Source organism: Liolophura sinensis, chromosome 1, assembly GCF_032854445.1.
Source record: "Liolophura sinensis isolate JHLJ2023 chromosome 1, CUHK_Ljap_v2, whole genome shotgun sequence".
In the NCBI taxonomy this organism is placed as follows: Eukaryota; Metazoa; Mollusca; class Polyplacophora; order Chitonida; family Chitonidae; genus Liolophura; species Liolophura sinensis.
In genome coordinates, this window is record NC_088295.1 from 9,422,271 (window position 1) to 9,437,080 (window position 14,810).

The 14,810-nt window shown below is 40.9% G+C and overlaps 1 protein-coding gene across 1 annotated transcript; it reads left to right on the plus strand.

Annotated features, from left to right (window-relative positions):
• The first annotated feature begins 368 nt into the window (after positions 1–368).
• LOC135481855 (uncharacterized) lies at positions 369–2,057 on the plus strand. The gene is made up of 2 exons (XM_064761637.1): positions 369–384; positions 1,402–2,057. Exons 1-2 carry the CDS (start codon positions 369–371, stop codon positions 2,055–2,057), a joined length of 672 nt encoding a protein of 223 aa, XP_064617707.1.
• The last annotated feature ends 12,753 nt before the right edge of the window (positions 2,058–14,810 follow it).

The following is a 14,810-nucleotide window of genomic DNA, read 5'->3' on the forward strand; positions in this document are numbered from 1 at the left end:
CCTCAGGTTATCCCCCTTCCGTGTCACCGTGCGAGACTCCCGCGTCAGGATTCAGGCTGCCTTGTGACTGGAGGTTTAACGTGGTACAGTTGTAATACATGGGGCGGTCCGTAAGAGTCCAGACTTTTGGGATAAGTTGAATTGGGCCTATAGGGTTGCCTGATGCTTCCTCAGAGGGTGCAGGCAGAGGACATCCTTGGGTGACAGAGCCCCTGGAATCCTCTTCCCTGTCTTTTGGTTTGTTAAACGGAAAGATGATGATAGCCATTCCCGTTCCCTAACCCTTTCCTGGATCGCTGTCTGTTAGCTTCTCCCACGGACCGTCCCTGTCAAGCTCGCCTTGATCGTATCTTCCGTCTACGAACGAAATGATTGTTGATTATCGTAACCAGGCCAATGTGACGTCATAATTAATACCCCAGAACATATTACGTCAGAGACTATGAAATGACGTGGCGTTTACGAGATGGCGTCATAGTTGACCGATTATGGACCAAGCCTCCAAGTGTTGCTTAGCCTTTCAGGAAGTGCGAACTTGTGTGACGGAGATCTCCGCAGTAAAGGGATTAATCAGTTGGGTATTAGTTTTTAGCTTCCCAAAATCTTGCACTGAAAAGTGGAAAAGAGCATGCATGAAGTAGGGCCTAAATCGAATTTAGCTGACCTCCTCTTTGCCAGCTCAATATTAACTTCATAACAAGGTGCATGTCAAATGCATGTTTGTTTGCACCAAAATTGGTATTACATTAGTTGTTTTGTAGATTCAAATCAGAATACGGTGAGGAAACTAAGCGCTTCTGAATCACTCTTGCCATTGTAACAATATCGTTGCGTTCGAGAGCGAAACAATAGCCCGAACAAGAGGTGGTGGAGTCGCACAAAGGCAAACCGAAGGACTAACTCCTAGTTAACATAGGCGAGAGTGTAGGGACAGTCCTGACATCCGGAGGCAGGTTCTAAGCGCCTTTTTGACCAATTAAAAGAAAAACAAACATATGTAAGGAACCTTGAACTTAAAAAATATTAAAACTTTGTGTGTTAAGATGGAGTTACTTGTATGAGCATCCGCAAAATCGTAAAAGGGAATTCCTATCCAGCATGAAGCTAAAAACCTAACTGAACTAAGTTAACATTCTTTGTGATAGAAAACAAATAGACATGGCTTCATAAAAGATTAGTTTAGTAAGTGTTATCGCCTTGCTGAAAATATGTAGTAAACTAGGGCAAACACTGGACTGATATGCTGGCGGATAGCGTATAAGAGGTCTTTTGGATGAATTAACAGAAGGGCTTGTTTTCAACCCGTACCAATACCGTACCAATTTTCAGTAACAACATGATCGCTTTTCCTGAGATAAAAACATCTGACCAATAATATCCCAGTGTGTTAATCTGACCAAGTTAAAAGAAATATCATCCTCACCCCCCACCCCATACCCTCACCACATACCTCCACTCCATACCCTCACCCCATAACTCCACCCCATACCCTCACCTCATACCTCCACCCCATACCCTCACCCTCCACCCCATACCCTCACCCCATACCTCTACCCCATACCTCCACCCCATACCCTCACCCCATACCTCCAACTCATACCTCCAACCCATACCCTCACTCCACACCTCCACTCCATACCCTCACCCCATACCTCCACCCCATACCTCCAACTCAGACCTCCAACCCATACCCTCACCCCATACCTCCATCCCATACCCTCACCCTCCACCCCATACCCTCACCCCATACCTCCACCTCATTCCCTCACCCCATACCCTCACCCCATACCCTCACCCCATACCTCCATCCCATACCCTCACCCTCCACCCCATACCCTCACCCCATACCTCCACCTCATTCCCTCACCCCATACCCTCACCCCATACCTCCAACTCAGACCTCCAACCCATACCCTCACCCCATACCTCCATCCCATACCCTCACCCTCCACACCATACCCTCACCCCCACCCTCACCCCGTATCCTCACCCCGTATCCTCACCCCGTATCCTCACCCCATACCTCCAACCCATACCCTCACCCAGCTTCTTTATAATCAGATTTTAGTATATAAGAATTTCTTTATTTACTTATTTATTTGCTTAACGTCATACTGAGGATTTTTTACCTATACGATGTCGGACAGTTTTGCAGGTGGAAGAAACAGTGGTGCAAGGGGTACTCCACCGACCTTTGGCAAGTCACTTACAATCTTTCGCATTTTGCAGGTAGAGGAAGACAAGTGATCTTCAACACACGTTAACCTGTGCGAGCGACAGTTATTGTCAAACCGGGTTTGAACTTGCACCACCTGTTTTCTAGATCTTGAAAGGCAAACACTTTAATGAACAATCGGCTTTGACCCCTTCACGGACTAACCCACACTTGATTGTACGGTAACACGTCCTTGGTCTCGTAGATGTTGGACCTAGGAGCCTCTCATCAATGCAGTTGCTGTGAGTTTAAGTCCAGCTCATGCTGGCCTCCTCTCCAGCCGTACGTGGGAAGGTCTGTCAGCAACCTGCGGATGGTCGTCGGTTCTGTCCGGTTTCCTCCCAGCATAATGCTGGCCGTCTTCGTGTAAGTGAAATATTCTTGGGTACGACGTAAAACACCAATCCAATAAATAAATAAATAAATCGTAGATGTTGGAATCGCTTCGGTGGCTCTTATGCCACAAGAAGACACAATATATGTACTCGCACCTAATGACTCTTCGTCGTCATATGGCTGAAAAATTGTTAAGTATGACGTAAAACCCCAATCATATATACATACATTCGTGGATGTTTGTTATTTCATTATCAAGGGAACTAACTGCATAATCCTCACTACATGCCGTGGCCAAGTGTTGCTGCATAAGAGTACTCGCCCTTGAATCTTTCTTTGTCGGGACAATAGAAAATGGGGCATGGAAGAGCCACTCATCGCCGACTCAAGAACTTTTCGAAGACAAATCATTGGTCATGAATAGATAGCCCCTATATTGGTAATTTCTACAGAGTTTCTGAGTTAATTTCCTATAGTTGCAGTTGCTGGTTGTACTACCGTTCATACACGTACCTTCATGCAGAGAGGTGCCCGCACAGAACGACATGGCAAGTAAATTCCAACACAGTACACGTACCACCGAACAGCATAGGTCGTTCTTTGGACCTTACACTGGACCTTTGTCGGGACAATCGAAAATGGGGCATGGAAGAGCCACTCATCGCCGACTCAAAAACTTTTCGAAGACAAATCATTGGTCATGAATAGATAGCCCCTATATTGGTAATTTCTACAGAGTTTCTGAGTTAATTTCCTATAGTTGCAGTTGCTGGTCGTACTACCGTTCATACACGTACCATCATGCTGTTATGCCAGTAACCTGTATATGTATTCAATGAAATTACGGCAGTTTTTGTCAATAAAAATAATTCTTTGACTTAATACCTTATGACGTGTCTACGTTTTGGAAAAGAGTTTACACAATGACAGCAAAACTGTCACTACCATGTGGATGTTCCTGTCGGTTGCTGCTCGACAGGCTCCCTACAACAGAGAGGTGTCTGCACAGAACGACATGGCAAGTAAATTCCAACATAGTATACGTACCACCGAACAGCATAGGCTGTTCTTTGGACCCTACACTAAAAACGTTTGTTGTCTGAGTGATGGTAGAATGTATTCTGTTATTGTAACACAATATTCTGTCGTTTTCAGCCTAGTATCCCGTTAGTCTAAAAGAATGTTTATGTTGAATTAACAGAATATGTGTGTTGCATTTAACAGACCATTATGCTGCAATAACAGAATACAGTCTGGCATCAAAACAATCAGTACAACCCACCATCACTCAGACAACAGATTAATCTCTGTTAAAATTAAAAGATGAATTTTTCGCAGTAGCCTTCTGTTCAGTACCATGAAACCATTTTGTGTAGAAGATATAGGCATGTGTGTATACAAACTTGTTTTGAACTGTCACAGATTTACAAACTGCTAATCTATCTTACGGGTATTTCTTATGGTGTCCAACGCTATACCAGACTAAAATTGCTTCGTTGTTTAAAGAGAAGGCGGTATGTTTTTTCCTCCCGTGAGGTGGCTCTAGTATGAAGCATGGCCTTTAACCATTGTTACTTGAATATGGATTGTAGCCCAACGTCTACAATGCCACATTGTATCAGGTTCTGTTGTAACGTTGTACTATCTTTGATGTGACAACATCGTGGTGATCTGGGAAAGGAACATTTGACGTTCATAAAATAACGTCAAGGTCCAACTCTCGAGCGTTGGACAGGTTGTGAGTGTAGTCTTTAGGTCTGCTGTATTAACAAATGGCGCTATCCCGACGCACTGCTTCTACCGTATATAAACGGAAGTTTGTCTGTAAATTGTTGTTACAGTCAGCTCCATACGCATTGTTCCGTTGTTCGGAGAAAGTTGCACTGAGCACTGGTTTTACAATACAAATAAGTCGGAGTGAGTCTGAAAACGGTTGCTCAGAGGTCATAACAGTTGCTCAGAGGTCATAACAATAAGGGAAATATAGGGGGAAAGGTAGACATAAAGTCGACAGTGGAAAAAGCCTTCCAAAATTATACCACTATTACATTTGTCTCTTGTAAGGAAGATATCTCCACGATTACAACACGATCCAGAAGGCCTCTCCAGGAAGCTGTCTTCAAGGTCGCGCACTCACTGGCCTAGCACAAACCTCAGATCGAAAATCTGCTATCGCCTATTCTGATTGCTTTATATTGATTTTTGTTTAAAAAATTAAATAACATGCAATTAACAGTAATTTAATTACCACATTGGAGCCATTGAAATGTCATTGTCAGAATTCGTGTTAAACCCATTAACGCTTCAACTTGGTTGAGGTCTAATCCTTTCTTTGATTCCTTTTTCCTGTGAAAACGATGTCTCTCTTTTTATTGACAGTGTATTTATTTATTTATTTTTTTATTTTTTTATTTGATTGGTGTTTTGCGCCGGACTCAAGAATATTTCACTTACCCGACGGCGGCCAGCATAATGGTGGTAGGAAACCCGGCAGAGCTCCGGGAGAAACCCACGACCATCCGCAGGTAGCTGGAAGACTTTATGGACTACTGACACCATGCATGATTTCCAGCATGGTGTTTTCTTCATATTTACTTTCCGGCAGATTCTGTTGTGGCCTTGATTGCGGCTTTACTTCAGGAGATTTGCCATGTATCTGGCGAAGTACGGTAGGTTTATCGGCTCCCTGTTTAGTTTCGTCGTGCAAATCAAATGGCACATAACACCAATATATCGAACATGTAAATCTTTATCTGTAATTATATTGCTTTAAAACGTACACCAACAACAAACTTACACAATCCTCCTTGATTTTTATCGGTGCTTATCAGTTTTTGATCGAAGTTTTTGGTCTGCTTGATGAGTGGTTTGAAAGACACAGTTGAAAAAATGTTGGACGAAGGTTGACGTAACTTGACCGTCGGCCTGGGGCAGTATATAGTATAACCTTGTCAATAGCGGTATTGCTCTCTGGCCTGATTCCCTTGGCCGATATGGCTGCTCTCATGCAGCTCAACATCAAAACAATATGAATATACATTGTAAACGGTAACATATACATATTGACAGCTGTATATGGATTCTACTCTTACAGGATTAACATGTCTAATGCAAAGTTTGACAAGTAACTGTAAAATGAGATTAAGTTTATACTTAGTATTCATGAAGTGAACGGCTGCCTAAACCTTGGGAGAGACAGAAAAGCCGTGTCTAGTCAGCCGAGTAATCCCCTTACTGAGGAATATACCAGCCCATTAGCTAATGCAATGTACGAGCATTCTGCTGTGCGAGAATCTCCGTCTCCTTAACAGGGTTACGCTGTTGATGCCTGTATTATGTGTGTTTTATGATTTTCTTTGATCTGTTTAGGTACGTCTATCTACATGCTCATAGACAGAATTAGATATCATCTAACTGCGGGGGATCTCTTCCGGGAAAGCAGTTTCAGTCATATTAATGTCATACATGAGCAACAGATTATTCAAACGATCATTTGTCTTAAAATTGCAATCTCTTATATAAAAAGAAAACATTTATTTATAGTCTATCTCACATTGTATTCACAAGGACGATAATGTTAAAGTTCAAACAAGCTTCACAAAACAAGTAAAACATCAGAATAATACTTATGTAATGTGGATTTTATTCAATCCATAACATTTCGCTTTTATGACACTATGTTATTATTATTATTAATACACACACACACACATTGTTATTACCTGTTGTTTAATGTTTATTTTCTGCCTTTTTCTGTTTGCTTAAAGTTTAAAGTTTTTAAAAAAATACAAACAATGACTGATATGCGGTCATAATCTTTGACGCATGCGTGTTACAAATATGCAACCCAACATGAACAAGAAGGAATCCCTTCGCACCACCAAAAACAACACTGCCTTGCCATAGAACTTCTCGTCACAGCTTCAACCAAGACAGTACCCATACTTTATATAATTAAGTATCTGACATGTTGTCTGGACGAGAATCATGAGACAACAAGTAGGGTTTTCTCTTCAACATGTAGGTCAGGTGGGGCCATGTCTACCATCAGATCGTGTTAATACAGCTGTAACAGACGTTCCCAGAATGATATAACCACATCAGTAGATATAACCAAAGCTTTATGCAGAATTTTGCACACTGTCCAGTCTTCGTTGTATTGAAGTGAGATAATAGCGTGACATAGTTTCATAACCGAGCTAGATAAAATTATCTCTTGAGGAGAAAGTACTTTGCATTTAGATAATAGTAGAGTGTGTACTTCAAGAAGCATTATCAATACGACCATCTGTTCTGTCATAGCGCTGTCTCTTCACGGGTTGTTCTCTGATCCCATCACACAAACCGCCATCCACCGCACTCTTTTGCCACGTCCCCTCTGGCATTTCACAGCTAATGACATCGCAGACGATCTTTTGAAGATGTCTTGTTCCAGGGAAGATCAACAGCTGTTACCAGTCTTCAAATATCAGCTCTTAAGACAATGCACTGTGCTATTGATTTCCCAATGCTGGGACTTTATCATTAATAAGCAGGAACTTCGGCGACTGCTTGTTCTGCCTAGCTTCACCCAGTGGCGCCCTCTATCGAGTCTTCGCAATGAGGTGTGTCATTGCCGAAAAGTGTCGAGAACACCTCATATAAAACTCTTGGACACGCAGTCCGGTCTTTCCGCTGATATCGAAGGCATTTCTTGCCCAATTTTACAGCCTACAATGCAACATACGAGTTGTATTAGAAACATTTATATATGTTTTTCTACTTCAAAGCTGACATATGTTTTCAAACCTTTCAAAGGTTATCCATTTTTCCCTGTCTAATTTTTTCATTCCAGATAATAATATGCATCTAATTAAGCTTCATTCAGGTTACCGATATTCGATTTTTGAATCTGGACTCCGTTTTGGAACACAATGACACGGTGATCCTAATTTTCCTGGAAATGAATCAATACAAGACAATCGCTGACGTGCGAGAACATTGCAGCATCAAGTTCCGGGTAAGGTACACATGGTGAACGATTACAACGTGGAAACATCACGCTGGGAATGAACTTTATTTTTTGTTTTTGTCTTGTTTTTTTTTTAGGGAGGGGGGTGTTGGGGAAGGCGCTTTGTTCTTTTCTCTTTTTTTGCGCAAGTGTGTTGTCTATTATGTAAGATCGAAGGTGACTGCGTGTTGATGAAGAGACATGACACTAGTGACAGGTCCAAATTTCTCATCGTGATAACATTATTACATGTACAAACCGTCAAATCATCACCCTATGCAACGTAAACAAGTCACTTCTACGAGATGGAACGTAATCTGGACTCTCTGCACAAGGTCTTGTCCGTTTCTTGTGCTTGTTTAACCTCACCTTTTTGTTATGTGGTTTCTGGCATGTGTTCTCCAATCCAAATGGAACCTAGTGCAGCGGATAAAAGTCAATTCCCAGAATGATTATATGGCTATGTCAGTGTGATAATGAACACAAAGCCTGGGCTTTGGAAGAGAAAAGGACACGCTATTTCAGGATAATGTCTCAAGAATCGACCAATGAGAGGCCTAACGTTTCCCAACATGACACACCTCACACGCAATGGCACAAACTGTAGAAAGGCTTTATTCATGTATGCACATGCCTCACACAAGAACAACGCCTTTGTACTGTGGCCAGTCTCAACTTGAGACCATGGAATCACGCCACCAGACTGACACGAACACAGGCAGTTCAAAGCACTCAAACTGCTAACCGAGGTAGGCTTCAACCTTCACAGTAATATAGACCAACATGTTAAAAGTCTTTGAATGCTTGTGTTGTACCTTCCTTGGATTTTCTCAAACTCTGAATGCACATTGGAGAATGACCGACGGTTAAAAAAACTAAGGTGCGATATCACTCAATGAACACATTCACGCCTATTCTAATACAACCTAATTGCACACTGCGAGGCCTAAAGGTACAAAATCTACTATGTAAAGCCCGCCATAATTAAAAATATAGATTTAGTAACATTTCTGGTTTGTGTCTCCATTAGGTTAGACTGAGGGTGATTCCTGAAGACAGACGTCCCCTGCCATGGGTTCACTGGATCTCCGGCCCTCACTGTGCGTCCCACTGTAATGACCTTGTTCCCGAACCTTTCAGGTTTATTGTAACGTACGTATTATGTATTAAGTACGATTTATGACTCGCAATTGTCGTAACGCCTAATGGTGTCCTGGTAAATTGTCTCCTCCATTCCTGGACGGCCGACTCTGGGTAAGCAGCTACCGTTACCTCGACTGCATGGATGCACTAATGTACGACATCCTTAAGCAAGCTTTCAGGTGTAAATGATATTCATCATGTATTGGCGAATAGAATAAAACTGTCTTGATTAATGTGATTGTCATCGGAATGCTTTGATTAAACGTTTGTGGCTCGCATGCTGACCGAGATAGGGCCTCCTAACATTGGCTATGACAACTCGACCTACCATCATCCAAAACGTCTAAAGCCCTACTATGATACAGACGTTTAGGGACAACCACCACTGGTCTAATAATTTCTCATTTTCTCGGTTTTCAGTTGTTCAAACCGTGGGATGGTGTCCAGGTGCAGCAACCTGATAAGCGATAACGATAACATGAGACGAGAACTTCAGATGGAACGAACTTGAAAGAAAACACCAGATTAACAACATCTCAGACAAGATAACCTGAGACTCAACAAATTCTAATTTGCCCCCGCTTCCTTGTTAATTCATTCTGATGCGTATGTATAACGTTGTCTGGCGTCATGGAACTAAATTGTTAAAAACTACGCCGAATTTTTCTAAATTCCCGTTTTTTGGAATATTTACTCACGAGACCTATATTCCATAAAGACCATTATGATCCACAGAATTTTGTTTTCGCTGCTCTGTGCTTACCTCTTGGCTATACAATGTGCTCAGCCTTTCTACAGTCATGGCAGATTTCCCTTCCATTTGGTAATAATTTTCATGAAAAGTCTTTAATACTAAACGGAACATTATAAATCTGGTCAGTGCGACGTAACCTGAGCAAACCATGCAGAAACACGCCATGTATACGCCTGACACAGTCTATCCACTACAACCCTCTCTGGGAAGACTTAATTGGCTTAGTTAGCCTGCTTGAGAGCTTTATATCTCAGCTTGGTCAAGTGACCGCACCTTGTCCTGGAATATATGGCTGATGCTTGATTAGCTTGCCGGTTCCTTTTCAATTATGCGTGCCGACTCTGGCATTACTTAGTGCCCCGAAATTAGATGGTTTGGATCAGACTGTGAAATGACTTATCCCTAATGACAGACCCTTCAACTCGATTCCGAGCCAGGGGAACTGGTCATAGATGGACGCTTAAGCATACGGTAATTGCTGTTTACAGACACGTGCGCATTTTATTTATAACTGCTCTAGACTAAATTAACCAACCTGACCAGTGATTACCCAATGCAGGACTTTATCCTGCATATATCGTGAGCTAAGAATATATCAACAAATGTTTCCCAATTTTATTTATGACTAGATTTCCTTTCAACGGTTTGTACCCTGCCGTTGTGTTGACTGTGTAATTTGTAAATACTTTGGGGATTATGAAGGCTGATGCAAACAAAACCACCCGTATTGTTGTTTTTCAGTCTAACATTGCTCTGAGGATCTTTGATTTACCAATTTCCTATTGTTCATTGCTCTAGCACATATATACGTTTACTAAACATCTTTTTAAAATGATATTTTCCATTTGAGAAGATCTGTATGAGATCCATATCAATCTGTTATTCAAAATAGATTCAAAGCAACTAATTCTACATCTAATCTTCCTATGTTGTTTACCTGACAAATTGCAAATCATTCTATGAGTGCTATACTTGTTTAAGTTTGAAGTTTACAAAAATATATGATATTGACTTTTAACACACGTCTTGTAATGATTTCATGATGGAACATGGCACGAACAAACATTGCAATCTGTCTGTTACTTAACGTGAAATCTAACGGTATTATACACCTATAGCTCTCCACAAAAACAAACTAGGGTATGTAACTGAAAGGTTTTATCTAAAACGAACTGTTCATATTAATGTCACCGGCCCCGATAGCACAGTTGGTAGAGCACCCGCTTCGCGAGCGGTAGATCCAGGGTCAGTCCTGGGTCGAGTCACACCTAAGGCTTTAAAAGAGGAAGTTGTAACTTCCTCGCTTGACATTCAGCATAAAATGGAATAGTGCAACGACTGGTTGAGCCGTAACAGTATAATGGCTCGGGCGGGGCTTACTTGCCTTCGGTAAGGCGTTTCAGTGAAGCATCTCTTGATAAAAGAAATCCGTCCTGCACCAAGAATGCACATTACATGCACACTAAGGATTCCTTCGTAGTCATATGACTGAAAAATTAGTAAGTACGACGTTAAACCCCAAGCACTCCCTCACTCATATTAATGCCATGTGTCTTGTCGTCGTTGTATAAGGCTATTATAGTAATCTCTTTACAGCCGTGAACGCTGACCATGTGACGGTGAGATGCGAGGCGACGTGGCCGTGACTCGAGAGAAATTAACTATAAGCCTCATTTCGATAAAGTACACTGGAGGTTTAAAGTACTCCAAGACTCATAATCCGGCAGCCAGGAGAGAGCGTGGGTTATTTACGTATTCCAAGCTCTATCTTCCCTGGTGTTTACAATCAATACAAACACTGTCATCCGGACATTTTACTGCTTCTATACAATAAAAGCGCCCACATCTTACTTCAAACTCAGCTTGTGTCAGTACCACTAATAATTACAGCTTACTCTCATTTTTTGTGGGCAAATTATAAAGGCCACAAAAAGACGAAGCAGTTTTAATACCACATCATGTTGGTCAGTAAAAGCTGAGATTTTCCGATTTTCACAAAATATATCGATGTACAAATCCTTAATTTCACCGAATATATCCCTGTTGTCAGGCATATTAATACATATATTAATTTCACGAGGCGAAGAACAAAGACAGAACTGAACAGAAAATCACCGCCGATGAAGAATATTGGAGTAGTTTTCTTGATAAACTGGCAACGCTTTTTCACTCCGACGAAAACGTTTTATTTATATTTTCACACTCATATTTAAGTTCACTTAACAATACAAACTCTATGGAAGAGAGAACGAATCAAAAGATATTTTCTGTTAGGATTTTCTTCACCCTCAGCAGAAAACGAGTGAGAAGTTTTCAAGTACCTCCACTAAACAAAACACTGATGGACGAATGATGTGCAGACAGCAGTTTTCTTGATAAATCGACAAAAGTTTTCAACAAAGACAAAAAGCTTTGTTTAGATTATCACAATCAAATTTATCTTCACCTCAGAATGCAAACTATACTCATGAGAGTATAAGAATAGTGGGCTAAGTTAAAAGAAACACACATATAAAAGGATGTAATATGTTTACTATTTCTTACTTTTAACAGATGAAAAAATCACACACTTCCAATACGGACAGCTGACTGTATTTTAGTTGTTTGGCAACATTTCCTTAGGTGCCGTAGTTGAATATTTAATGGATAGTTTTAAGGTTATTGTAAAAGACCGTTATTTAATTTGATTTTCGAATATAATGGGTTATTGGTTTTGTTTTAATTGTTTTTAAAATAGTCTTTTGTGTTTGTTTTGATTTTTTGAAGTCACCAGTAATTCTAAGTACAGAGCCCATATAAAACGTCTGGATATTAAAAGACAGAGCCCTGGTATATCAGATAGAACAATCTGTGGATTTTACCACGTGTGTTCACCGGTTCCTGGACTTTTCAGACTATTAAGTCTAATCTTTCCCTACATTTTGTCAAGGGTGCAAATAATCAGTGTTAAGGGTCTTCGATATGACTTGTAGCTGCCCCTTTACTCGACAGAACTCAACCAACATTGAGTGGATCTTATCTGTGCCCCTACTCCTCTATCCTTTTCTCCTGCACACCTCTCCCGAAGAAGTTCCTTTATAGCAGAAATCAATCTTGATCATTATCTATTACGACTTGTGCTCTTCTATTACACTACGTCGAAATTAAACGTCAGCGGTAATGTAACAATAATAGACCTGGAGGCAGGGTTTTTGTTCTGGGCTTTAACTCACCCACTTCAGCCCTACAGATAAACTTTGTTAATAAAATGACTTCATATCAATAAACTAATTCGCAATGATGAATAAATAGATCTGTCATATAATTACTGACCATCGTACAAATGAGTCGTGGAAAAGTATGTCATATCAAACAGGTGAACATGCGATCCCCGTATTAACCAACCTTTCACCGAGTATGGAGCCCCGGGCGCTGCTGTGTAGCCAAATAAAGAGATAAAACAAATCAATTTAATACTCTCTTTAATCACACAGTTCTCATATAACATAACTGTGATGCTTGATCACAGAGACGCTATGATCTTAGTCGCGACATAAAACGCAACCATCTAAGACCTACCCATCTGAGATGCAATAATCTAAGACATGATAAACTTAGCCAATTTCTGACCACCAGAAATGCGACACACTCATTTTCATCCGTTTTAATTCAACCTGTGGTCTATAGGTAACGTGGTCTGGCCTCCTGGAGAGAATTTTTGAAAAACTATTACCAGTCTTTCTCAGTTCTCTTCTATTTGATATATTTAGTGCCTAAAAGGCTATGAATCCTCCTGCAAACAGTTAAAGCTATTCTGTGCTTAACCCTTGGATACGCCAGACATAATATATGCTTTGTATGCCCAGCCTGACAAATTCTCCTTCCACTTGGCAATAATCTTCACCATAAAGCAATAGAAACTAAACGGAACTTAATTATTGTGGTTAATAATACGTAACCTGAGCAAACCATGCAGAAACAAGCGAAGTATAGACCTTTGAGAAGGCTTAACTTGCCCATGGCGACCATCAGCGGATGTGTGGACACATTTCGGCCAATCTTGACCATCGTACATTATTACGCGTCTTACCGCAAGCGGCTCTGTGCGATCAGCAGTTAGCCTGCTTGAGAGCTTTATATCCCATTTTGGTCAAGTGACTGCACCTATTCCTGGAAAACATGGCCGATGCTCAATTAGCTTGCCGGTTCCTATTCAATTATGCGCGGTAACTCTGGCATTACTTGGTGGTCTGAAATTAGATGGTTTGGATCAGACCAGGGAACTGATTATAGATGGATGCTTAAGCTATTTACAGACGAGTGTGGACTATTTCAGACTGCTATAGACTAAGCTAACCATCCTTTCCAGTGATTACCCAATACAGCACTATATCCTGCATATATCGTGAGCTAAGAACACATCAACAAATTTTTCCCAATTTTGTTTATGACTGGATTTTCTTAAAAAGTTTTGTTCCCTGCCATTCTGTAGACTGTGTGCAATATAAAATACTTTGGGAATTATGAAGGTTGACGCAAACAAAACCACCCGTATAGTGTTGTTTTATCTAGACATTGCTCTTACGTAATTTGATTTACCCATATGCTGGAGTTTATTGCTTCAGCACAACATCATTATCTTTTACGATTTCTACTAATCTATGACGATTTCTACTCTTTCATTACACTAAGTCGAAATTAAACGTGGACGGTAATGTAACAGTAACTGAGCTGTAGGCGTTTTCTTAGGCTTTAATCGGTTCTGTTCAGCCCCACAGACAAACTTTGTTAATGAAATGATTTCATATTAATAAAGTACTTCATAATAGTGAATAAATACATGTGTCATCAAAGATCACGTTCATACACAAATGTTTACTCTAATGAATGACGAACGTTAACCAAACCATTCACCGTAAGACTGTGATGTCCCTGGCGCTGCTGGGTGTCCCCAGTTGCTGCCAGCCAACTTGGGCGCAACAGTCACCACGCTTGGTTGACGAATACAGGGCACCCAGAGTAACAACAGGTTAGCCGCCAGTGATGACAGCTTACAACTCCCTGACCCACCGGTACACATTCCTTGGTAAGAATAAGATACATAGCTGATAGAACCAGACTAACAGAATCGATTGGCAGAGCCATTCAATAAACACTCAGACTCCTGGACACGATGTATGAACAAGGTGACTACTGTGTGGAACTGCCGTAAACAGAGCGACCTGACCCACTCGTACCTTGTCTGATGGCAAATCGATTACCTTGTCTGATTCTGAAACTACGGTCTCAAGGTATCCTTTTGTGAAACTCAACATTTGTGTCTAGCTAAAATCTAAGATCATATTGTGTGCCTTTCTCCGATTGTGAAATTTCAGGTCACATTATATCATCAA